The following is a 23,763-nucleotide window of genomic DNA, read 5'->3' as shown; positions in this document are numbered from 1 at the left end:
AGTTGGGCATCTCCGGCGCGGCCCACGCTTGGATTGCGTCCTACCTGACAGGTCGCTCCTACCAGGTGGCGTGGCGAGAATCTGTCTCCTCACCACGCGCTCTCACCACTGGTGTCCCCCAGGGCTCTGTTCTTGGCCCTCTCCTATTCTCGCTATACACCAAGTCACTTGGCTCTGTCATAACCTCACATGGTCTCTCTTATCATTGCTATGCAGACGACACACAATTAATCTTCTCCTTTCCCCTTCTGATGACCAGGTGGCGAATCGCATCTCTGCATGTCTGGCAGACATATCAGTGTGGATGACGGATCACCACCTCAAGCTGAACCTCGGCAAGACGGAGCTGCTCTTCCTCCCGGGGAAGGACTGCCCGTTCCATGATCTCGCCATCACGGTTGACAACTCCACTGTGTCCTCCTCCCAGAGCGCCAAGAACCTTGGTGTGATCCTGGACAACACCCTGTCGTTCTCAACTAACATCAAGGCGGTGGCCCGTTCCTGTAGGTTCATGCTCTACAACATCCGCAGAGTACGACCCTGCCTCACACAGGAAGCGGCGCAGGTCCTAATCCAGGCACTTGTCATCTCCCGTCTGGATTACTGCAACTCGCTGTTGGCTGGGCTCCCTGCCTGTGCCATTAAACCCCTTCAACTCATCCAGAACGCCGCAGCCCGTCTGGTGTTCAACCTTCCCAAGTTCTCTCACGTCACCCCGCTCCTCCGTTCTCTCCACTGGCTTCCAGTTGAAGCTCGCATCCGCTACAAGACCATGGTGCTTGCCTACGGAGCTGTGAGGGGAACGGCACCTCAGTACCTCCAGGCTCTGATCAGGCCCTACACCCAAACAAGGGCACTGCGTTCATCCACCTCTGGCCTGCTCGCCTCCCTACCACTGAGGAAGTACAGCTCCCGCTCAGCCCAGTCAAAACTGTTCGCTGCCCTGGCCCCCCCAATGGTGGAACAAACTCCCTCACGACGCCAGGACAGCGGAGTCAATCACCACCTTCCGGAGACACCTGAAACCCCACCTCTTTAAGGAATACCTAGGATAGGTTAAGTAATCCCTCTCACCCCACCCCCCCCCTAAGTTTTAGATGCACTATTGTTAAGTGACTGTCCCACTGGATGTCATAAGGTGAATGCACCAATTTGTAAGTCGCTCTGGATAAGAGCGTCTGCTAAATGACTTAAATGTAAATGTAATGGCTCTTATTCTCCATGGACTTTAGTGTCCCATAACTTTTTTTAGTTTTTGTTTGAAAAAGCTAGCCTTAGCTTTCCTAATTGCCTGTGTTATAACAGAATGGATTTAACTTTAAAGGGCAGGTGCTTTGATTGTCAGTTTCGTTTATCCAGAAGTGGAACTGACGACATACAAATTTAGGGTGAGGTGATGAGCATAAAGATACTAGGTGCCTACCATAACGATACCAGGTGCCTACTATAACACGATGTCGTCTGTGGTGTCTCAATATGTTACTAAAATTATCTGTGGAAATCAAGGATGTTTGGACTTCAAGCAGCTTGACCAAATCGTTGGTCAAAAGTTCACTTGTGAAAATGAGGTCCTACTTGGAATACTTCGTGACAGCAGAAAATATGCCATCATTGAAGGCAAAGATAATGCTTCGGGCTGTGTTATGAGCCAGGACAGTGTTATTGTTGCTAAGACTTCACTACGAGTCTGTCAAACCTCTCATAAAGAGTGTCATCATTGCGATAATTTACACATATGCAGCCACTTTGTGTGCGGTAACTGCAAGTACGGGTAAGTGCCATGCTATTTTAGACTATTATATGTAGGCTATCAAGTTTCTTATCGCATAGGTTATACACAGTGGGTCTGCAGATGTTTCGTAGCATATGTAAATAAAACTTAGTTATGAGTCCAGTATGTTGCTAATTTGGGTGTAGCAACAGGCACCGTAATTTAGCTACATTTGTAGTGCCTTTTTGAATTACTCTGGCTATCTACTCAGAATTCAGAGCACTCTCGTCTGAGTGTGCCAGGGCGCAGATTAATTGATGGGTTTACGAAGGCTGGTTGAATATGAGCAAAAAAAGTGTTGCCAGTAGAAGTTTGTCACCAAAGCTCTAGGGCCACCAGGTTTGCTAGGGGCCATAGAGGGGGGAGAAAATGATCAGTGAGGTGTGCTCTCATTTGTGTCTGGAAGTACAGTAGCTCGCAAGTTAGCCAATTTAAGCAGGTCACCCAGCTTGGGTGCTTGACGATGAAACGCCGTTTGGGTCTTTGGGTTTCAAAAAAAAGTTACACGTCAAATGACACTATTTGGCGCGTTAGATAATGTAATTAAACAGCAGGGAGCAGGTCTCGAACCCTCGACCTTCTAACCTGAAGTCCAGGTCTTTGGGTGTCAAAAAATACAAGTTACACGTCAAATGACACTATTTGGCGCGTTAGAGCATGTAATTAAATAGCAGGGAGCAGGTCTCGAACCCTCGACCTTTTAGCCTGAAGTCCAGCGCGCTATCGACTGTGCCGCAAAAACATGGTCGAGCGGCGGAATCGATATCCGCGCTGATAAACCCATGCTCAAGTTTTTCATTTGACACGTCAAATAACACAATTCTATTATATAATCTTGTGTGTGTGTGTGTGCTGAATTTATGCGTGCAATCCAAGCGCTACCACTACGATCAGTAGCACTGTAAAAGCTGTACAAAAAAAGTCTGCAAATATGCATACACTGTCCACGAATGATGCGTTTACAATACCACTTTGGTAATAAGGCAGCTGAGTCCTTCTACCGACAAGGCATACATTGAATGCCTGAAATACATTGAATGCCTAGATTGGGGCGATTTCTCACCCGTATGTATTATGTGAGTAACGTTCTTTCTAGTGACCGTGTGGACACTAGGCTCCATACATCTATGGCCATCTATCGGTCCATTTCTCGTGAAACAATCATATGCTAATGCTTGCTCCCTACAGTAGGTATGTTTGAAGCAGCACTTAACTCGTTTATGTTGTTGACAATTAGATACTATACTTTCTCACTGCTCTTTAAACTTCCATTTGATATTGTTTTAGTTTCTTTAATCAAAGACGATCGCTGGTAAAAGCGCAGCATTTTGATATTTTTTTTTCTTAATTTTACTAAGTTTTTTAACTTGCTGCTCCATTAATGGCAATCTATAGCCTACATTGCAGATTGGCAGCCTTTAGGTAATTTTGGATGCCAATGTTACTAGCTAGTTAGACACCGATCCTGTCCACCAATATTTGTGTGTGTATATACATTTTTCACTGGTCTGCTTGATGTATACAATTTTGAAGAAAAAACATACTCTTTTATTTTTATGGACACTGATCTACGGTGGTTTATTTTGGCCATGATTGTTGAGGTTGATCACTGACGGTCCTCAATTACATTCACTTTATCTTGGACTTTATCTTGCACTGCGACATTGGAGTCTAATACTATCAATCCTCTCTTCCAATAGTACTCTTGTTTAATTGTTGCACTAGCTGAAGTTTAGACCCACGGTTCGTTTGCATAATTTTACATATCCAAAATGCTAATTGTCCGTTTGTATACTCTTGTGGAATTCTTCCCTCCTAACGACGTTCAACAATTTAACGATACAGGGGCTGACCCTTTTTATAGCCTACTGGTTAATTTTAAACATCTATTTACTCAGCCCTGGGTCGACACCTAGTGGAGTACACATTTTATGGCCATTGAAATGCCACCAATCGCTGTTAACATTTTTCAATAACTGAAGCTGAAGGTTATTATCGTTGTTTAAAGTGTGACCGAAACCCAAAATGTACACTTGCCTATTGACATATTACATTTTCTTTCAAGGGCGTTATGTAACTTCTTTCCTAGATTGGTTTGACCTCACTGCACATGTAGGGTAATCAACTGAGTAGGAGAATTCCTGCTGCTCCTCTTGTGCATAATGACGATTTTAGGATTTGTATTTGATCTTCTGAAGGGTGTTGTGCTATTTTTGTGTATGTTGGCATTATCCAAAGATTCTTGTGTTCTGCTTTTTTATTTTATTTTCTTATTCAGATGTTTTGCTCATGCTGCTCCCCTCTCAATTTGACTTCTCTTATAAGGATTAATGTCTAGTTCAACAAGTCAGGATGGTACTTTAGGACTTTCAGTCAGACTGGTGCAGGGAACATTTGCGGTTGTGGGGAGAAAATTAAGCGCTCCAGATTATTATCAAATCTGAAAAGGTTGAATATTGATATCGCATTTCTTCAAGAAACGCACCTACTGTACGACCATTACTAGATTGTGTAAAGCATGGGTTGGACAGGTTTTTCATTCAAATTTTTAATGGCAAAGCCAGGGGAACAGCAATAGTGATTCACAAACGAGTGCAGTTTTCACCCTTACAGATCATTTCAGATACTGGAGGACGTTATACAATAGTTAGTGGCACCCTCTTCCAAACCCCTGTAGTCTTGTGACTGTTTACGCCCCTAACTGGGATGACACTAGATTTATGACGCCTCTTTTAGCCTCTCGCCCTAATCTTGACACCCACCGCCTCATCTTTGGCGGGGACCTTAACTGTGTTATTGAACCAAGACTTGACCAATCTGATCTCAGAACACTTACTCCTTCCGGGATGGAAAAAGCTTGTTCTACACTCGTGACCCAAATGGATTGTGTTGGTCCATGGTGCTTCCTCCACCCGGTCACAAAAGACTTCTCCTACTTTTCTCATGTTCGTTAAGCCTACCCATGCATATACTAATTTTTGTTGTTGTTAGATAGAGCCCTTCTCCCCTCAGTTAAAACTAGTGATGCACCGCTGTGACATTTTTGGTCGATACCGATATCCAATATTTTCCTTGGCAAAAAAAAACTGATAACGGATATTTAACATTTTAGCGGCCTTTTAAGCATTCAAGAACAGTTAAGTAGTTAACACACACACGGACGCAGCGGTCTAAGGCACTGCATCTCAGTGCAAGAATCGTCACTACAGTCCCTGGTTTGAATCCAGGCTGTATCACATCTGGCCATGATTGGGAGTCCCATACGGCGGCGCACAATTGGCTCAGCGTCGTCCGGGATGTCATTTGTAAATAAGAATTTGTTCTTTACTGACTTGCCTAGTGAAATAAAGGTTACACATACACACTGACCAAAAAGTTATTTTGTTGGCATTTACGCATGTCCCCATTACCAGTAAAACATAATCAAAACCTATTTGTTTCACTTATTTGCTGTGTTCAGTCGTTTCATTCTCAACCAGGATTTCTATGGAACACTGTTTGGGTCTTTGTGTGTGTAAAAAGATGCACGTCAAATAACACTATTGTGCCACTATTGTGCCTAATCCTTATTGTGGCTATTTTCACAACACAATGTCTTGTACCTACGTTATATAGGTATGCACAGTAGTTTTAACATCGGCATTAAACTAGACACCGATATATCGTGCAGTTAAAACTACAGAATATTCAACGATAGTGATTTCGGATCATTCCCCCCCACATTCTGGACTTGGCACTTACTCCGAATGGAGATTTAACACGGCCCTATTCTCTATCAACGAATTCTGTGACTTTATTTCGACCAACATTGATGTATTCATTCAAACAAATAATGATGACACCTTCTTCTTTTGGGAGACTTTCAAAGCAGTATTACGGGGAAAGATCATTTCTTACAACGCTCATTATGTCAAACAAAAAGAACTGAAACATCAGGAACTGGTGGACTCAATCCTGGCAATAGACCGGCAATATTTAACTTCACCATCCCCTGAATTATATGCAGAAGCTGAATCTTCAAACTCAATTTCATCTGCTTTCCACTGATAAAGCAGAGTTTCTGTTGCAACGAACAAAGGGAACATACTATGAATATGGTGACAAGTCCAGCCACCTTTTGGCACACCGACTTAAATGCCAGTCAGCATCATCTTATCTTTCAGGTATTTACATTTTATATTTATTTGACCTTTAGTTATAAAGGTTTTTCTCATTGAGAACATCTATTTTCCACGAGAGACCTGGTCCAATAGGAGACTCCTCCCTTAATCTTACAAGTGATCCCTCTAATATTAATTCATCTTTCGTGTCATTTTATTCTAACCTCTACAAATCCGAACCCCCATCAGATAATACAGCTATGGGCAACTTTTCAGATATGGACATGAGTAAAGTTCTGGACAACCCTCTGCATCTTGATGAAATAACAAAGGGTATAAAGTTAATGTACAGTGGCAAGGCCCCAGGCCCCCGTCAATTTTTTAATTAATTTTTTTAAATATTTTTTTTAAACATAAAATTCTCTGATCAACTTGCCCCATTACTATTAGATATGTTCACCAACTCGATAATACTGGGCTCTCTTCCCCCGACGCTAACCCAAGCCTCCATCTCACTTATGCTTAAGAAAGATAAAGATCTGGCGGAATGTGGTAGCCCATTTCACTTTTGAATGCTGATGTTAAATGATTAGCTAAGGTTCTAGCATGCCGGTTGGAACCCTGCCTTCAGAATGTCCTATCTGATGATCAAACGGTTTCGTCAAAGGGCGACAACTGTTTTCCAATGTAGGGCGGCTTTTGAACATTATACTATCTTCTCAGAGAATTCTTTCTACCGGGTGGAGTGGGATTATTTATTTAAGATTTGGATTTGGGTCCAATTTCATCTCATGGATATTTCTGCTCCTACGACTAGCGTACACACCAACTCTCAACATTCAAAATATTTACCCCACTCCAGAGAGACTCCGTCAAGGGTGTCCTATGTCCCTGCTCCTTTTTGCTCTTGTGATAGAGCCGCTTTCCTTGGCTTTAAAATGATCACCATCATTCAGTGGAATCCACCGAGCTGGTGAAGAGCATAGTGTCACTGTATGCAGATTATCTAATATTATATATCACTAATCCTGTGAACTCTGTTGATAATATAATGCATATTTTAAACACGTTTGGATCATTTTCAGGTTACAAATTGAACATTGTTGTCCTATCAAACCTGCTGCCAAGCAAATTCCCCTTGGAGCCCTGCCTTTCCATCTGTCGCCCTCTGGTTTTTCCTATTTGGGTGTGAATATAACACACACTCTGGCTACCCTCCATAAAACTCACTTTGCAAGCCTAGTCACATGCGTTAAAGCAGACTTACACTGCTGGGATAGTCTGCCTCTCTCATTAGCTGGCAGAATTCAATCTGTTCAAATTAATATTTTACCTCGTTTTCTATACCTTTTTTCAATGTCTTCTGATCTTTCTGCCAAAATTATTTTTTTACAAAGTTGTATAGGCTTGTCAGTCATTTTATCTGAGCAGGCAAATCACCTAGGATGCGTAGAGCAATACTTCAAAGAAGGAGACAAGATGGAGGATTGCCACGTCCAAATGTACTGCTTTACTATCAAAAGATTATGGTCTGGTGTAATGCTCCAGGTACCAACTGGTGCTCATTAGAGGACGATGATTGGCGCTCCTGCCAATCATCGTCCCTTTCTGCTCTTGCTTGTGTCCCACTGTCCTTGTCCTTCTAAGTATATGGGAAAACCCATTGTGCGCTCTACTTTGACGATCAGGAGACAATTTGGTCAACATTTTAGACTTTCTGCCCCTTCTCTTCTAGGCCCTCTGTATCAACCACCTATTTGTACCCTCCAAACTCCAGGCTTTTTTTGTGGCGTGAGAGTGGTTTGGTTTGTTGCAAAGATTTATTTTTGGATGGGAAGTTTGTCATTTTTAATGATCTTGTGGCTAAATCTAATCTGGTTTATTCTAATCTTTTCTGCTATTTTCAAACCCGTAACTTTGTTTGCTCTCATGTTCGCTCTCATGTTCGCTCTCATTCACTCTCATTTTCCCACCTTTCCTCAACTAACTCCCAAGACGTTGCTAGAGGAATTTGTCGACCTGTCCCCAAATTAATGTAATTGTGTTTTGATATTTTAACCTGCGTGGCGTGATCACGTTTGGTGTGGGGGGACAAAATACATTCATGCACGATGGTGCACTCGCACAGCCGGTTTGGGTTCCGTGAGGCATGGTCCTAGGGCTCAAGCCCTCAGAAAGAGAGGGAGAGAACTTACATTCACACAGGACACTGGATAAGACCGGATAAATACTCCAGATATAACAGACTGACCCTAGCCCCCCGATACAAACTATTGCAGCATAAATATGAGGGGGTCACAAACCCATGGTTTTAAGTCCACTATCAATTTCAAGTCAACAGCTTTAGCAGTGTGTGCCACCTAGAAGTTATGATGATAGTTTACATGACTACTATTTGACAAATCCATAAGGCTCTATGCATTTTTCTTTTTTTACAATGTACAATATTTTGTTCCTTAAGCATATGGATGTGTGTGAAACGAATAAACAAAAACGTGGGGTTTTGTCACATTCGAAAACATTAGTAGTAGCTAGTATCCTAGTCAAGGATGCGTCAATTAAATAGACATTTTGTTACAGACCAACGAACAAAAGTAAACCTTGAATTTGTAGGTTTATAATATCCCTTTAGTGGCAAGACTGACCTCATTTTTAGAAATGCCAGTGGTTGGTGGATATAAAGTCTATGATATTTGATAAGCTGATGAAAAATGTGTTCTAGGATATATTCACTGCCACCTAGTGAGTTAGCATAGGGCTAATGTGTGCCATGTTCTCTGATGGGACCAGCTAAAATGTTGCGTTCTGTCAAGTTGTCACGTTCTGACCTTTATTTCCTTTGTTTTGTCATGATTTAGTATGGTCAGGGCATGAGTTGGGTGGGCAGTCTATGTTTGTTTTTCTATGTTTTGGGGTATTTCTATGTTTCGTCCAAGTATGGTTCTCAATCAGAGGCAGGTGTCATTAGTTGTCTCTGATTGAGAATCATACTTAGGTAGCCTGGGTTTCACTGTGTGTTTGTGGGTGATTGTTCCTGTCTCTGTGTTTTGCACCAGATAGGGCTGGTTTGGGTTTTCATGGTTCTTGTTAGTTTGTTCATGTGACGTGATTTATTAAAACATGAATCAAAACAACCATGCTGCGCTTTGGTCCGCCTCTCCGTCAATGGAAGAAATCCCTTACACAAGTGTAATAAAATGAACTATTTTTTCCAGAGTGACTTGCAGGCGCAAATATATTTAACCCACACTGGTTGAATCAACATTGTTTCCACATTTCAATGAAATTACATTAAACCAAAGTGGAATAGACAATGAATTGACTTCTGTGCCCAGTGGGAAGCTGTTCGTTCCCAGGTAAGTGTCATCGAATACTTACCGGGTTAATTTCTCAACGTCACACATACACGCAGTGTGTGAAGCAGTGTACAAGAATGTATTGATAACTTCCGGGAATTGTTTGTTTGCTGGAAACTTATCTGGAATTTTCAACCCAGAAACGTGTCTTTTTGTGTACACTTTGACCACAAACACAGGCCAGCTACCTGGGGTGTATTCATTATGCTGATTCGGTTGTAAAACATTCTGCAACAAATCTTTACTCCAAACAGAACGTTTTGCAATAAAAACGAGAGTTTCTATCCTTCAAATTCAGGTAGGTGCCTCCTTTTTTGGTTCTTAAGCGGTAAATGGTTTCCATTGCAAGATGTAATGAATACACACCTGATGTACCTGGCCCTGTAACTCATTAATTGGATATCTCACGCAAAATGAGTATCAGACAAGCTTTGATTCGACTTGTTAGTGAATACTCCTGAGGTGCTGACCTGTTGCACCCTCTACAACCACTGTGATTATTATTTGACCCTGCTAGTCATCTATGAACGTTTGAACATCTTGGCCATGTACTCTTATAATCTCTAACAGGCACAGCCAGAAGAGGACTGGCCTCCCCTCACAGCCTGGTTCCTCTCTAGGTTTCTTCCTAGGTTCCTGCCTTTCTAGGGAGTTTTTCCTAGCCACTGTGCTTCTACATCTGCATTGCTTGCTGTTTGGGGTTTTAGGCTGGGTTTCTGTATAGCACTTTGTGACATCGGCTGATGTAAAAAGGGCTTTATAAATACATTTGATTAAATAGATAAAGTAGCTAATATATATTTTTGCTGAGCAGCCTTCAGCATTTGTTGACCTGATAAACTTGTCTTCTGTTGTCTTCGTTTAATTTGCACATCTTATGTCTGTGTACTCAAACATTGTTTGCATGTCTCTTTAAACTCTAGGAACAAGTGCAAAAAGGCCCACAGTCTAGATTGCCCACACAACGCAGCTATTATAAGTGAGGTGGGTCACCATGACCTGGGGGAGGCAGAGCTGTTCCAACTTCTGCTGCAGAACGACCCCTACCTGATGCCTGAGGTGGGTGGCACCCAAAATGACCCTTAAATGAATGTATAGTTGATCTAAAAAGATTGGATAGGTTAGCACTGGGATAAGAGCGTCTGCTAAATGACTTAAATGTAAATGTAAATGTAATACTGTAGCTCTGGCACCAACTGATGTGGAAAAAGAGTAAGCCAAGTGTTAATTGCATGTAGTATGCACTCTGGATGTTTGACCATCTCCTTTCAACTCCTTCCAGATCTGCTCCCATTACAACAAGCGCGTTGGTGAGCATGGCATCTGCAAGTTTAAAAGCAGCTGCACAAAACTCCACCTCTGCCTGTACTTCCTCCAGGGTGACTGTAGGTTTGGTGCTGGTTGTAAGAGGGCCCACACGTTCGATGCCCCTGCAATGAAGATTCTAAACAGCAGAGGATTCAGCCAAGAGAACATCAAGATCTTCCACAATATCTACAAGAATAAATTAATCATAACTCACCAAGAAAATCCAGCTGGTAAGGAAATGACAAGGTAGAAACCAGGAATACAGAGAATCCATGCAAACTGCACTTTAGTAACCGTGTCTGTCCTGTGTCTAGCTGTAGCACCCTCCCTTGCTCCAGTCATGATGCCAGTTGAGAAACATCAGCCCTCCTCCAGCTCCACCAGTGAGACTGACAGGGATGAAATCTGCCTCTTCTTCATCCGCAGTCGCTGCAGCTTCAAAGGTAACCTATCAACCTAAACATACTTTATTATCAACATTTCTGTTTACAGTAGTGTGTTTACATGTTTCTGTGGTTGTGTTGTCAGACACATGTGTCCGTGTCCACTACCATCTGCCTTACAAATGGCAGATCTTAGATGGAGTGACTTGGAGAGACCTGGACAATGTAGAGGAGATTGAGAAGGCTTACTGTAACCCACAAAATGACACAAGGTACTGTTGTCGTCATATTAGGTTTGGTGTGGATTGTTTTTACCTGTCAAACCAGATCTAAGATATGTTAGCGTTTTATTAGATAGAATATATTACCTTTTTTAAACGACTGGTCTTATTTTGTTGTTCATCTGTGTTTCCCTCAGTGGAGGAAGTAAGCCTGTGAACTTCCTCACCATGACATGTGGAAGCCCTCCAGTTCGTCGTCTGTCCACTGTTTCATCCGTCACCAAACCCCCTAACTTCATCCTCACAACAGAATGGCTGTGGTACTGGAGAAATGACTGTGGCCAGTGGATAGAGTATGGCCATGAGGTCAGTCTGAATACTGAATATGCATGGATGTGGTTTTTATTGTGACTTTACTCCATCCTCTTTAAGTTGACCTAAACTGTGGTCTTATTATGTGCAGGGTGGTGAGGGGAATGTGACCTCTGTCATTTCCCAGACCCTGGAGAATGCTTACCAAACTGACTCTGACAGCGAGATTCCATTTAAATCTGGAGATCAGAAGTACATTCTCAGTCTCAAAGGTATACCCCTTGTCACAGATATATAGTAATTCAGCAGTTAATCAGCTCTTTATTGGCTAACAACCTGTTAAAATGTTATCATAAATATTGTTTCTGTTTCAGAGATGCATCGGCAGAATATTAGATTTAAAACCAAAAGAGCAATTTGTAGAAGGCCCTGTTTTCTCTCTAAGGAAGATGTGAATGACAAGCTGAAGAGGTATTGTCCTTCATGGTTGTACTGTATGTCTGTAATGAATGTAATGTGAAGTGTGCCACTCGCCAAATTTCACAATTCCCAGTCCTACCCCAGAGCCAAATGAAGTAGTTGGACAAATAATACTGAGCATTCAGGAAGGCCTATTGGATATCTGTGTCTGAATCATTCAAACTAGAAGCCAACCCTTATCTATTGGGACTTCCCTGTTGAATTTCCTGTTTCTTCTTTTGTCTCTGTTAGTGAGTCTAAGGAGAGCTCCAGCTCCTCTGTGACTGTCCCTCCACACTGGGACAAAGGAGTCTTGTCTGACGCCACAGACTACAAGGTACTATGTAGTGATACTGTACTGTTTAAATGAAACACACGTGAGCACACAAGCATTTCACTGTAAGTCTAAAACTGAGGTTTTCAACACCTGACACATACCATTTGATTTGCTTTGACACTATTATAATGGTGGGCACCAATATCGATAATGCAATATGATATCGACTTGAGCAAGGGATATCGGTTTATCCTTTATGTTATCCTACACCATTAAGTAAAATAGCATACATGACTGTTCCTGCGGGCACAAAAACCTCTCTCTGCCTCTCAATTTAGCATACTTAGTTGCCAACTAATGGGCCATCAATGGGCTTACCATTTTATTAAAACTGGTTGGGTAGGTTAAGCCCCCAGAACATTTTCACCTGGCCTAATGGGCAATTAGCAAGCCGTTGTCTGGACTTCCACAAAACTGTGGAAGTGAAAAGAAAATGTAACATTCACACAGTTGCAATGCTATATATCGATATCTGATTGAAAAACTGCAACTGATATCGATATAGATTTTCCATATTAGTGATATTAATATACGTGTGGAATATTTCCCATAGAGACATCTCACTTAATAAAGTAATCTGTGGTTTCCTTCAGCTGGTTACACTCTCAAGCCAGATAGAAGAGTACCAAAAGTTGGAGACGCTATTCAAAAATACCATGGCCAGCAGCACCATCCACAGCATCAAACGGATCCAGAACCCCTCACTCTGGAGGGTCTTCCAGTGGTATGTTTTGTAGACTGCTGTATTCAGTTGAAAAACTGGTGTCTAGTAGATCTTCTGAGACTCACTCCTCAGCCTTGTGCTGTTGAAGGCCATTTTTAATAGTGTGATGAGTTGGAAAGCTTCAGAGGGGCAGTTCCGTGTTTTTGTGAAGCAGAGGTCCTGAGTTCTGTGCAATAAATAGAATAGATACGAACATTTTGACATCTGTACTGCTTTCAACAGGTTTTCTTCTGAGTGGGTTGTGGATAGCAGCTAGTCATACTGTAGCTAGTTTAGCATTCTTGAGACATCCTGCCTTCTTGAGACCACAAATGGGTTTCTGTAGTATAACAGTAACTACGGTGACCTTGGCTTGCAGAGTTCTGTATTGTAAGTTGGCATCGAATCTTGAAGTGGTTTGGTACATGAAACATTAGCATATTACATAATGATATTTGTTTCCTTACATCATCCCCGATGCAAATTCAGTACATACCCGGACAAGGAGTGACTGCAATCTACACTTTGGTTTTCACTAGCAACTGGAGACATTAATATTTGTATTTTTGTACTAAAAAAGTATATCTTCCCTGTTTAGCATGTTTAAAATGTCATGCCCAAATCATTGCAAGATAATTTTACACCACATTTATTGAGTAACACAATCCATGTAGCCTATAACACTTGTACCCGTATACGGGTTGAAAATGATTGATTTGGGCACTGATAAATTCCTAAATCGGAACATAGTGACTGTACAGTAACATGCTATACATGTCAGAGTGCTGGATCTGCGCTGTACCAGAGCATGTGAGCGGAGTTGAGCAGTCGGAAATCCCACTCCTCTCACAGAGCGCTGCGCCGGTGCTCAATGTCCTTTCCAACCCCTCTGCTAAACACTGTTCCTCACTCACAGAAAATAAACTGCTGATCCAGATTCACTCCATTCATTAAAATCACAATTTAACCAACACCCATCTGTTTTTGACTACCTGGACATACTACAGTATTTGGTTTTGAAGTATTGAAATTAAACCATATGACTTGAATTAAAAGTATTTTAATAAACAGGTGACAGTAAGAAGCGCTCATCATTAATTTAGGCTACATGTCGTATTAAACAGCATGTAAGCACTCGAAATAGGTCTAATGAATTATTTACGCTATATAATTATTATTTATTAGCCTATTTCAATTAATCCAAGATGGCGTAGCAGTCGGACGTGTGTTTGTCTAGTCATGTAAATAGTCGGCCTCATCTGGATTTTTTTCCGTATATATTTTAATCTCACTTTCCACCTACATTCTAAATATGCTTTCCTGAAACCGCCTCACCCAATGTGGTACGGCTCTGATATTTTTATACGTTATAACTGGAACCTCCATCAGAAGCTAGTCAGCTAACTAGATAGCTGTTAGCCACGGCTAGCTGTCTTCACCTTTTAGCTCGGTCACCAGCCAGCTTTAGCTCGGTCAATACCTGCCAGTCTGCACAGCGCGATATCAACCCAGAGCATATCAAACTGCTTTTCTCCACCACATCACCAGATTCCTGCCGCAAGCTCTGGGCCTTTACACCGGATCAACACAGCTAACTAGCTGCAACCGATTGGCGACCGCTGGCGAACACCTCTGTCCTGAAGCAAACACCAGTTAGCCTCGAGCTAGCCTCGAGCTAGGCCCATCTCCCGGCTAGCCGAAGAGGTATACCTGTTAATTCGTGGGCTTCAATACCTCTTTTGCCAATTCACCTGGACCTTTTATTGCCGACACGGAGCCCCGTTGATCCATCACGACTGGTCTGCCGACGTAATTGTCTGATGTGGTTTCAACAGGCTTTTCTGTTGCAATGACAACGAAGACCCATCTGCTAGCCCTGGCCCGCTAGTGATGGCTAAAAATGACTTGTCATGCACAAAGTAGATGTCCTAACCGACTTGCCAAAACTATAGTTTGTTAACAAGAAATTTGTGGAGTGGTTGAAAAACGAGATTTAATGACTCCAACTGTATATCCATCCTGCCCTGCCTTTCTAAAGTCTTCAAAAGACAAGTTAACAAACAGATCACCAACCAGTTCGAATCCCACCGTACCTTCTCCGCTATGCAATCTGGTTTCCGAGCTGGTCATGGGTGCACATCAACCATGCTCAAGGTCCTAAGCGATATCATATCCACCATAGATAAAAGACAGTACTATGCAGCCGTTTTCATCGACCTGGCCAAGGCTTTCTACTCTGTCCCCTCCTGTACTCCCTGTTCACCCATGACTGCGTGGCCACGCACTCCTCCAGCTCAATCATGAAGTTTGCAGACGACACAACAGTGGTAGGCCTGATTACCAACAACAACGAAACAGCCTACAGGGAGGAGGTGAGGGACCTAGTGGAGTGGTGCCAGGAAAATAACCTCTCCCTCAACAACAGCAGAGGGAGCACGTCCCTATCCACATCAACGGGACCGCAGTAAAGGTGGAAAGCTTCAAGTTCCTCTACGTGCACATCACTGATGATCTGAAATGGTCCACCCACAACATACAGTGTGGTGAAGAAAGCACAACAACCTCAGGAGGTTGAAGAAATTTGGCTAGGCCCCGAAGACCCTCAAACTTTTACAGATGCACAAATGAGAGCATCCTATTGGGCCGTATCACCACCTGGTATGGCAACTGCACCGCCCTCAACCGCAAGGCTCTCCAGAGGGTGGTGCGGTCTGCCCAACGCATCAGCGGTTGCCTGCCTTCCAGGACTCCTATAGCATCCGACATCATCAAAGCTTGGACCGAGAAATGGAAAAACAGCTTCTCTCTCAAGGCCACCAGACTGTTAAATAGCCATCACTAACCGGCTACCACCCAGTTACTCAACCCTGCACCTTAGAGGCTGCTGCCCTATATACATAGACATTGAATCACTGGCCACTTTAATAATGGAACTCTAATCACTTTAATAATGGTTACATACTGCTTTACTCATCTCATATGTACAGTCGTGGCCAAATGTTTTGAGAATGACACAAATATTAATTTTCAGTCTGCTGCCTCAGTTTGTATGATGGCAATTTGCATATACTCCAGAATGTCATGAAGAGTGATCAGATGAATTGCAATTCATTGCAAAGTCCCACTTTGCCAAGCAAATGACTGAATCCCCAAAAAACATTTCCACTGCATTTCAGACCTGCCACAAAAGGACCAGCTGATATCATGTCAGTGATTCTCTCGTTAACACAGGTGTGAGTGTTGACGAGGACAAAGCTGGAGATAACTCTGTCATACTGATTGAGTTCAAATAACAGGCTGGAAGCTTCAAAAGGAATCATTGTTTTTCCTCTGTCAACCATGGTTACCTGCAAGGAAACACGTGCCGTCATCATTGCTTTGCACAAAAAGGGCTTCACAGGCAAAGAACCATGGCGTGATCCTGGACAACACCCTGTCGTTCTCAACTAACATCAAGGCGGTGGCCCGTTCCTGTAGGTTCATGCTCTACAACATCCGCAGAGTACGACCCTGCCTCACACAGGAAGCGGCGCAGGCCCTAATCAAATCAAATCAAATTTATTTATATAGCCCTTCGTACATCAGCTGATATCTCAAAGTGCTGTACAGAAACCCAGCCTAAAACCCCAAACAGCAAACAATGCAGGTGTAAAAGCACGGTGGCTAGGAAAAACTCCCTAGAAAGGCCAAAACCTAGGAAGAAACCTAGAGAGGAACCGGGCTATGTGGGGTGGCCAGTCCTCTTCTGGCTGTGCCGGGTAGAGATTATAACAGAACATGACCAAGATGTTCAAATGTTCATAAATGACCAGCATGGTCAAATAATAATAAGGCAGAACAGTTGAAACTGGAGCAGCAGCACAGTCAGGTGGACTGGGGACAGCAAGGAGCCATCATGTCAGGTAGTCCTGGGGCACGGTCCTAGGGCTCAGGTCCTCCAAGAGAGAGAAAGAAAGAGAGAATTAGAGAGAGCATATGTGGGGTGGCCAGTCCTCTTCTGGCTGTGCCGGGTGGAGATTATAACAGAACGTGGCCAAGATGTTCAAATGTTCATAAATGACCAGCATGGTTGAATAATAGTAAGGCAGAACAGTTGAAACTGGAGCAGGAGCATGGCCAGGTGGACTGGGGACAGCAAGGAGTCCTCATGTCAGGTAGTCCTGGGACATGGTCCTAGGGCCCAGGCCAGTTGAAACTGGAGCAGCAGCATGGCCAGGTGGACTGGGGACAGCAAGGAGTCATCATGTCAGGTAGTCCTGGGGCATGGTCCTAGGGCGCAGGTCCTCCAAGATAGAGAAAGAAAGAGAGAAGGAGAGAATTAGAGAACGCACACTTAGATTTACACAGGACACCGAATAGGACAGGAGAAGTACTCCAGATAAACAAACTGACCCTAGCCCCCCGACACATAAACTACTGCAGCATAAATACTGGAGGCTGAGACAGGAGGGGTCAGGAGACACTGTGGCCCCATCCGAGGACACCCCCGGACAGGGCCAAACAGGAAGGATATAACCCCACCCACTTTGCCAAAGCACAGCCCCCACACCACTAGAGGGAAATCTTCAACCACCAACTTACCATCCTGAGACAAGGCCGAGTATAGCCCACAAAGATCTCTGACACGGTACAACCCAAGGGGGGGGAACCCAGACAGGCCGACCACAACAGTGAATCAACCCACCCAGGTGACGCACCCCCCCCAGGGACGGCACGAGAGAGCCCCAGCAAGCCAGTGACTCAGCCCCCGTAACAGGGTTAGAGGCAGAGAATCCCAGTGGAAAAAGGGGAACCGGCCAGGCAGAGACAGCAAGGGCGGTTCGTTGCTCCAGAGCCTTTCCGTTCACCTTCCCACTCCTGGGCCAGACTACACTCAATCATATGACCCACTGAAGAGATGAGTCTTCAGTAAAGACTTAAAGGTTGAGACCGAGTTTGCGTCTCTGACATGGGTAGGCAGACCGTTCCATAAAAATGGAGCTCTATAGGAGAAAGCCCTGCCTCCAGCTGTTTGCTTAGAAATTCTAGGGACAATTAGGAGGCCTGCGTCTTGTGACCGTAGCGTACGTGTAGGTATGTACGGCAGGACCAAATCAGAGAGGTAGGTAGGAGCAAGCCCATGTAATGCTTTGTAGGTTAGCAGTAAAACCTTGAAATCAGCCCTTGCTTTGACAGGAAGCCAGTGTAGTGAGGCTAGCACTGGAGTAATATGATCAAATTTTTTGGTTCTAGTCACGATTCTAGCAGCCGTATTTAGCACTAACTGAAGTTTATTTAGTGCTTTATCCGGGTAGCCGGAAAAGAGAGCATTGCAGTAGTCTAACCTAGAAGTGACAAAAGCATGGATTAATTTTTCTGCATCATTTTTGGACAGAAAGTTTCTGATTTTTGCAATGTTACGTAGATGGAAAAAAGCTGTCCTCGAAATGGTCTTGATATGTTCTTCAAAAGAGAGATCAGGGTCCAGAGTAACGCCGAGGTCCTTCACAGTTTTATTTGAGACGACTGTACAACCATTAAGATTAATTGTCAGATTCAACAGAAGATCTCTTTGTTTCTTGGGACCTAGAACAAGCATCTCTGTTTTGTCCGAGTTTAATAGTAGAAAGTTTGCAGCCATCCACTTCCTTATGTCTGAAACACATGCTTCTAGCGAGGGCAATTTTGGTGCTTCACCATGTTTCATTGAAATGTACAGCTGTGTGTCATCCGCATAGCAGTGAAAGTTTACATTATGTTTTCGAATAACATCCCCAAGAGGTAAAATATATAGTGAAAACAATAGTGGTCCTAAAACAGAACCTTGAGGAACACCGAAATGTACAGTTGATTTGTCAGAGGACAAACCATTCACAGAGACAAACTGATATCTTTCCGACAGATAAGACCTAAACCAGGCCAGAACATGTCCGTGTAGACCAATTTGGGTTTCCAATCTCTCCAAAAGAATGTGATGATCGATGGTATCAAAAGCAGCACTAAGGTCTAGGAGCACGAGGACAGATGCAGAGCCTCGGTCCGATGCCATCAAAATGTCATTTACCACCTTCACAAGTGCCGTCTCAGTGCTATGATGGGGTCTAAAACCAGACTGAAGCATTTCGTATACATTGTTTGTCTTCAGGAAGGCAGTGAGTTGCTGCGCAACAGCCTTCTCTAAAATCTTTGAGAGGAATGGAAGATTCGATATAGGCCGATAGTTTTTTATATTTTCTGGGTCAAGGTTTGGCTTTTTCAAGAGAGGCTTTATTACTGCCACTTTTAGTGAGTTTGGTACACATCCAGTGTACCAAACTTGTCATCTCCCGTCTGGATTACTGCAACTCCCTGCCTGTGCCATTAAACCCCTACAACTCATCCAGAACGCCGCAGCCCGTCTGGCGTTCAACCTTCCCAAGTTCTCTCACGTCACCCCGCTCCTCCGCTCTCTCCACTGGCTTCCAGTTGAAGCTCGCATCCGCTACAAGACCATGGTGCTTGCCTACGGAGCTGTGAGGGGAACGGCACCTCAGTACCTCCAGGCTCTGATCAGGCCCTACACCCAAACAAGGGCACTGCGTTCATCCACCTCTGGCCTGCTCGCCTCCCTACCACTGAGGAAGTACAGCTCCCGCTCAGCCCAGTCAAAACTGTTCGCTGCTCTGGCCCCCCAATGGTGGAACAAACTCCCTCACGACGCCAGGACAGCGGAGTCAATCACCACCTTCCGGAGACACCTGAAACCCCACCTCTTTAAGGAATACCTAGGATAGGATAAGTAATCCCTCTCACCCCCCCCCTTTAAGATTTAGATGCACTATTGTAAAGTGACTGTTCCACTGGATGTCATAAGGTGAATGCACCAATTTGTAAGTCGCTCTGGATAAGAGCGTCTGCTAAATTACTTAAATGTTAAATGTTAAATGTTAAATGCAAGGATATTGCTGCCAGTAAGATTGCACCTAAATCAACCATTTATCGGATCAGCAGTTCAATTTTTGTGAAGAAGGCTTCAGGGCACCCAAGGAAGTCCAGCAAGCGCCAGGACCGTCTCCTAAAGTTGATTCAGCTGCGGGATCGGGGCACCACCAGTAGAGAGCTTACTCAGGAATGGCAGCAGGCAGGTTTGAGTGCATCTGCATACACAGTGAGGCGAAGACTTCTGGAGGATGGCCTGCTGTCAAGAAGGGCAGCAAGGAAGCCACTTCTCTCCAGGAAAAACATCAGGGACAGACTGATATTCTGCAAAAGGTACAGGGATTGGACTGTTTTCTCTGAATCCCCTTTCCGATTGTTTGGGGCATCCGGAAAAAAAAGCTTGTCCGGAGAAGACAAGGTGAGCTCTACCATCAGTCCTGTGTCATGCCAACAGTAAAGCATCCTGAGACCATTCATGTGTGGGGTTGCTTCTCAGCCAAGGGGTGGGCTCACTCACAACTTTGCCTAGAACACAGCCATGAATAAAGAATGGTACCAACACATCCTCAGAGAGTAACTTCTCCCAACCATCCAGGAACAGTTTGGTGACAAACAATGCTTTTTCCAGCATGATGAAGCACCTTGCCATAAGGCAAAAGTGATAACTAAGGGGCTCAGGGAACAAAACATTGATATTTGTGTCATTCTCAACTTTTAGCCACAACTGTGTATGTACTGTATTTTAGTCAATTCCATTCTGACATTGCTCGTCCTAATGTTCATATATGTATATTTATTTCATTATTTTACTTTTAGATTAGAATTTTTAGACAGTACTGCACTGTTGGAGCTAGGAACCGAAGCATTTCTCTACACCCAGAATAACATCTGCTAAATGTGTGTATGTGAGCAATAACAATTGCTTTGACTTGAGAATACCCTCTCCACCCTTGCAGAGCCACTAGGAACTCTGCGCTCCAGCCAAATTGGACACTGCTCATGCTCTGCGTTGTACTGGTTTTGACTGAGAGCCACTCTGATTGGGCAACTTTTGCACATTTTGTATTTGATTGAGGGGAAATGCTGTAAATTGTATTTTGAAAGATGAGATATTGAGGATTTATAATAAATATGGCTTTGTCATACAATCAAACCAAACACCTGTGAATCCATTAATGTGCACTTCACATTTCCAAGTCATTAAACTGATGACATATACAGTCAATATTTATGATCACCATGTTTGATGTACAGTTAGAAGATGACAAGACGTCATACCCTGCATTGTTCTGAACAGAATGCTAATTTTCTTCACAACAGTAATTGTGTAATGGCTGGGATGCAGGGTTGTAATTCCAAAGAAAACGACTACAAACTACTTGCCGTAGTTCCTCAGCGTCACAGCTAGGAGAGCTCAAACACCTTATGGTTGAAGACTCTTCTCTGAGACATTAAAGTTTATTGAAATGACTTAGGAACTGTGCACATTTTGGAGAGGTGTGTGTGTGGGGCCACTTGGAGACAGCAGTTAGTCCTCACTCAAACTGTTGTAATTTGTTTGTCTTATGTTGCACTTACCCCACATTTCCCATTATTATGTTACTGAATGAATGCAGACTATTTGCAGCGAAAAGTACCCCAAATGTAAAATCCAGTGTAATGTTTGTTTTCAGTCTTGTGAACTGACAATAATAATTTGGGCGTGGGGGGGGGGGTGCTTATCTGTTACACACAAGTGTTTATTTTTACATATCCAAACTCTCCCTGAGACACCCGCAGGGAGTGGGTTCATGGCCAGGGTCACCATTGTTCAGCACCCCTGGAGAAATTAGGGTTAAGTGCCTTGCTCAAGGGCACAGCTATAGATGTTTATTTTGTTTTCTCCGATAATCAAATCAGCAACTTTTTTGTTTACTGGCCCAACATGCTAACCTCGAGGCTACCTGCCACCCTGTTGTGTCTTGACCTTTTGATTTAATAATCTTCCCATCAACTCCAAACTGTTGTCTTTAAATCGCTACCATGGTTATACATATGCTTTTCATATTTCTTCTGTAAGACACGTTTAAATTTAGTCCTATCCATATAGGCCAATTCCAACCAGTGTAAAGGGCTAAGAGGATATTTAGGCATGACATTTCAAACTTGCTAAATTTAATTCATGTTTGATATTTCCTGTTCGTTGACCGGTCAGTCTGCAACTTTTGAGGTTCGTATCTTTGAGGTTTTACTGTATAAGCATGTGTTTGCAGTGGCTAGTTTGAACAAAACCAAATGTATGGATTGCAGCCACTCCTTGTCCATAGATTGCGTTCAAGGTAAGGAAACAAATATCTTAATATGTAAAATTGCTGAACTATCCCTTTAATTTATTGTTTTGTGTGCTTGTGGTTAGGCAGAAGGAACAGATGATGAAGAAGAATGGCGGGAAACTGGTTGATGAGAGAGAATTGTTCCACGGCACAGATCACTCTATCATAGATGTCATCTGTGAACAGAACTTTGACTGGAGGACCTGTGGTGTGAATGGAACACTTTATGGCCTAGGTGAATCTCTCTATTGCTATATCAAGTCACAAAATTAAATGTTTCTGCTAGACTTTTGAAACATTTGTCTCTAACACGCTGTTGTTATTTTACAGGGAGCTACTTTGCTAGAGATGCCTCATACTCTAACACGTACATAAGATCTCAGAGCAGCAGTAAGAAGATTATGTTTGTGGTTTTGGTCTTGGTTGGAGAGTTCACCAATGGGTGTGAAACATACCGTCGTCCACCTCAGAAAAGCACCAGCAAGGTCCTCTACGACAGCTGTGTCGACTCAGAAACCAACCCATCCATTTTTGTTGTGTTTGAGAAACAGCAGATTTATCCTGAATACCTAATTGAGTACTCCGAAAATCCACAGGGGTCCATACCAATGTCTTCCACTGAAGACAACTGATATTTTGTGACTTGCTAACAGTCCTCACATGCTCTACCTACTGTATTTCTGTTATTTCTGTATTGAATTGGGGCTAGTGGTTTATTGAATTGGGGCTAGTGGTTTATTGAATTGGGGCTAGTGGTTTATTGAATTGGGGCTAGTGGTTTATTGAATTGGGGCTAGTGGTTTATTGAATTGGGGCTAGTGGTTTATTGAATTGGGGCTAGTGGTTTATTGAAATGGGGCTAGTGATTTATTGAAATGGGGCTATTGAATTGGGGCTAGTGGTTTATTGAATTGGGGCTTGTTTTGGGGTATCTTTTTGTTATTATTTTGGGCTCTTTTAATCCATTTTGCCAGTTCAGTGCTATAGCATGGTTGAAATTTAAAGGCAATGTTCCCACGCTCACAGTCGCTTTGTCACGCCCTGGTCTTGGTATTTTGTGTTTCCTTTATTATTTTGGTCAGGCCAGGGTGTGACATGGGTTTATTATGTGTCTTGTTTTTTTGTAGGTATTGGGATTGTGAATTAGTAGGGTTATCTAGAAAAGTCTATGGTTGCCTGAATTGGTTCTCAATCAGAGGCAGGTGTTTATCATTGTCTCTGATTGGGAACCATATTTAGGCAGCCATATTCTTTGAGTGTTTGGTGGGTGATTGTTCCTGTCTCTGTGTTAGTTTGCACCAGATTAGGCTGGTTAGGTTTTCGTGTTACGGTTATTGTTTTTGTACTGTTCTTATTCATTCAACATGAATCTAAAACAACCACGCTGCGTTTTGGTCCGATCCCTGCTCCACCTCCTCGTCAGAGTAGGAGATAGAAGAAAACCGTAACAGAATCACCCACCACAAAAGGACCAAGCGGCGTGGTGACAGGCAGTGGCAGCAGGAGCATCAAGGTCTGGATTTTACGACTTGGGAGGAAATAGACAGGTGGGCGGTCGACCCAGGGAGAGTGCCGGAGCCCGCCTTGGATTCGCTGGAGCAGTG

At 43.3% G+C, this 23,763-nt stretch overlaps 1 protein-coding gene across 1 annotated transcript; it reads left to right on the top strand.

Annotated features, from left to right (window-relative positions):
• Positions 1–1,403: 1,403 nt before the first annotated feature.
• LOC124001285 (protein mono-ADP-ribosyltransferase PARP12-like) lies at positions 1,404–23,276 on the top strand. Its single transcript, XM_046307990.1, has 12 exons — positions 1,404–1,771; positions 10,151–10,286; positions 10,510–10,765; positions 10,850–10,978; positions 11,064–11,190; positions 11,337–11,505; positions 11,603–11,723; positions 11,826–11,922; positions 12,163–12,247; positions 12,841–12,971; positions 22,243–22,394; positions 22,490–23,276. Exons 1-12 carry the CDS (start codon positions 1,455–1,457, stop codon positions 22,789–22,791), a joined length of 2,022 nt encoding a protein of 673 aa, XP_046163946.1. The 5' UTR covers positions 1,404–1,454; the 3' UTR covers positions 22,792–23,276.
• Positions 23,277–23,763: the final 487 nt, after the last annotated feature.

The sequence above is a fragment of the Oncorhynchus gorbuscha genome, linkage group LG01 (assembly GCF_021184085.1).
Source record: "Oncorhynchus gorbuscha isolate QuinsamMale2020 ecotype Even-year linkage group LG01, OgorEven_v1.0, whole genome shotgun sequence".
Classification (NCBI taxonomy): Eukaryota; Metazoa; Chordata; class Actinopteri; order Salmoniformes; family Salmonidae; genus Oncorhynchus; species Oncorhynchus gorbuscha.
The sequence above is the reverse complement of the archived record's forward strand: the minus strand, read 5'-3'. Positions and strand labels throughout refer to the sequence as shown.

Coding starts and splice junctions, on each gene's coding strand:
- LOC124001285 (XM_046307990.1), top strand. CDS start 1,455: ATGTCGTCTGTGGTGTCTCAATATGTTACTAAAATTATCTGTGGAAAT. Junction 1,772..10,150: donor TGCGGTAACTGCAAGTACGG/GTAAGTGCCATG, acceptor TTTAAACTCTAG/GAACAAGTGCAAAAAGGCCC. Junction 11,506..11,602: donor GGATAGAGTATGGCCATGAG/GTCAGTCTGAAT, acceptor TATTATGTGCAG/GGTGGTGAGGGGAATGTGAC.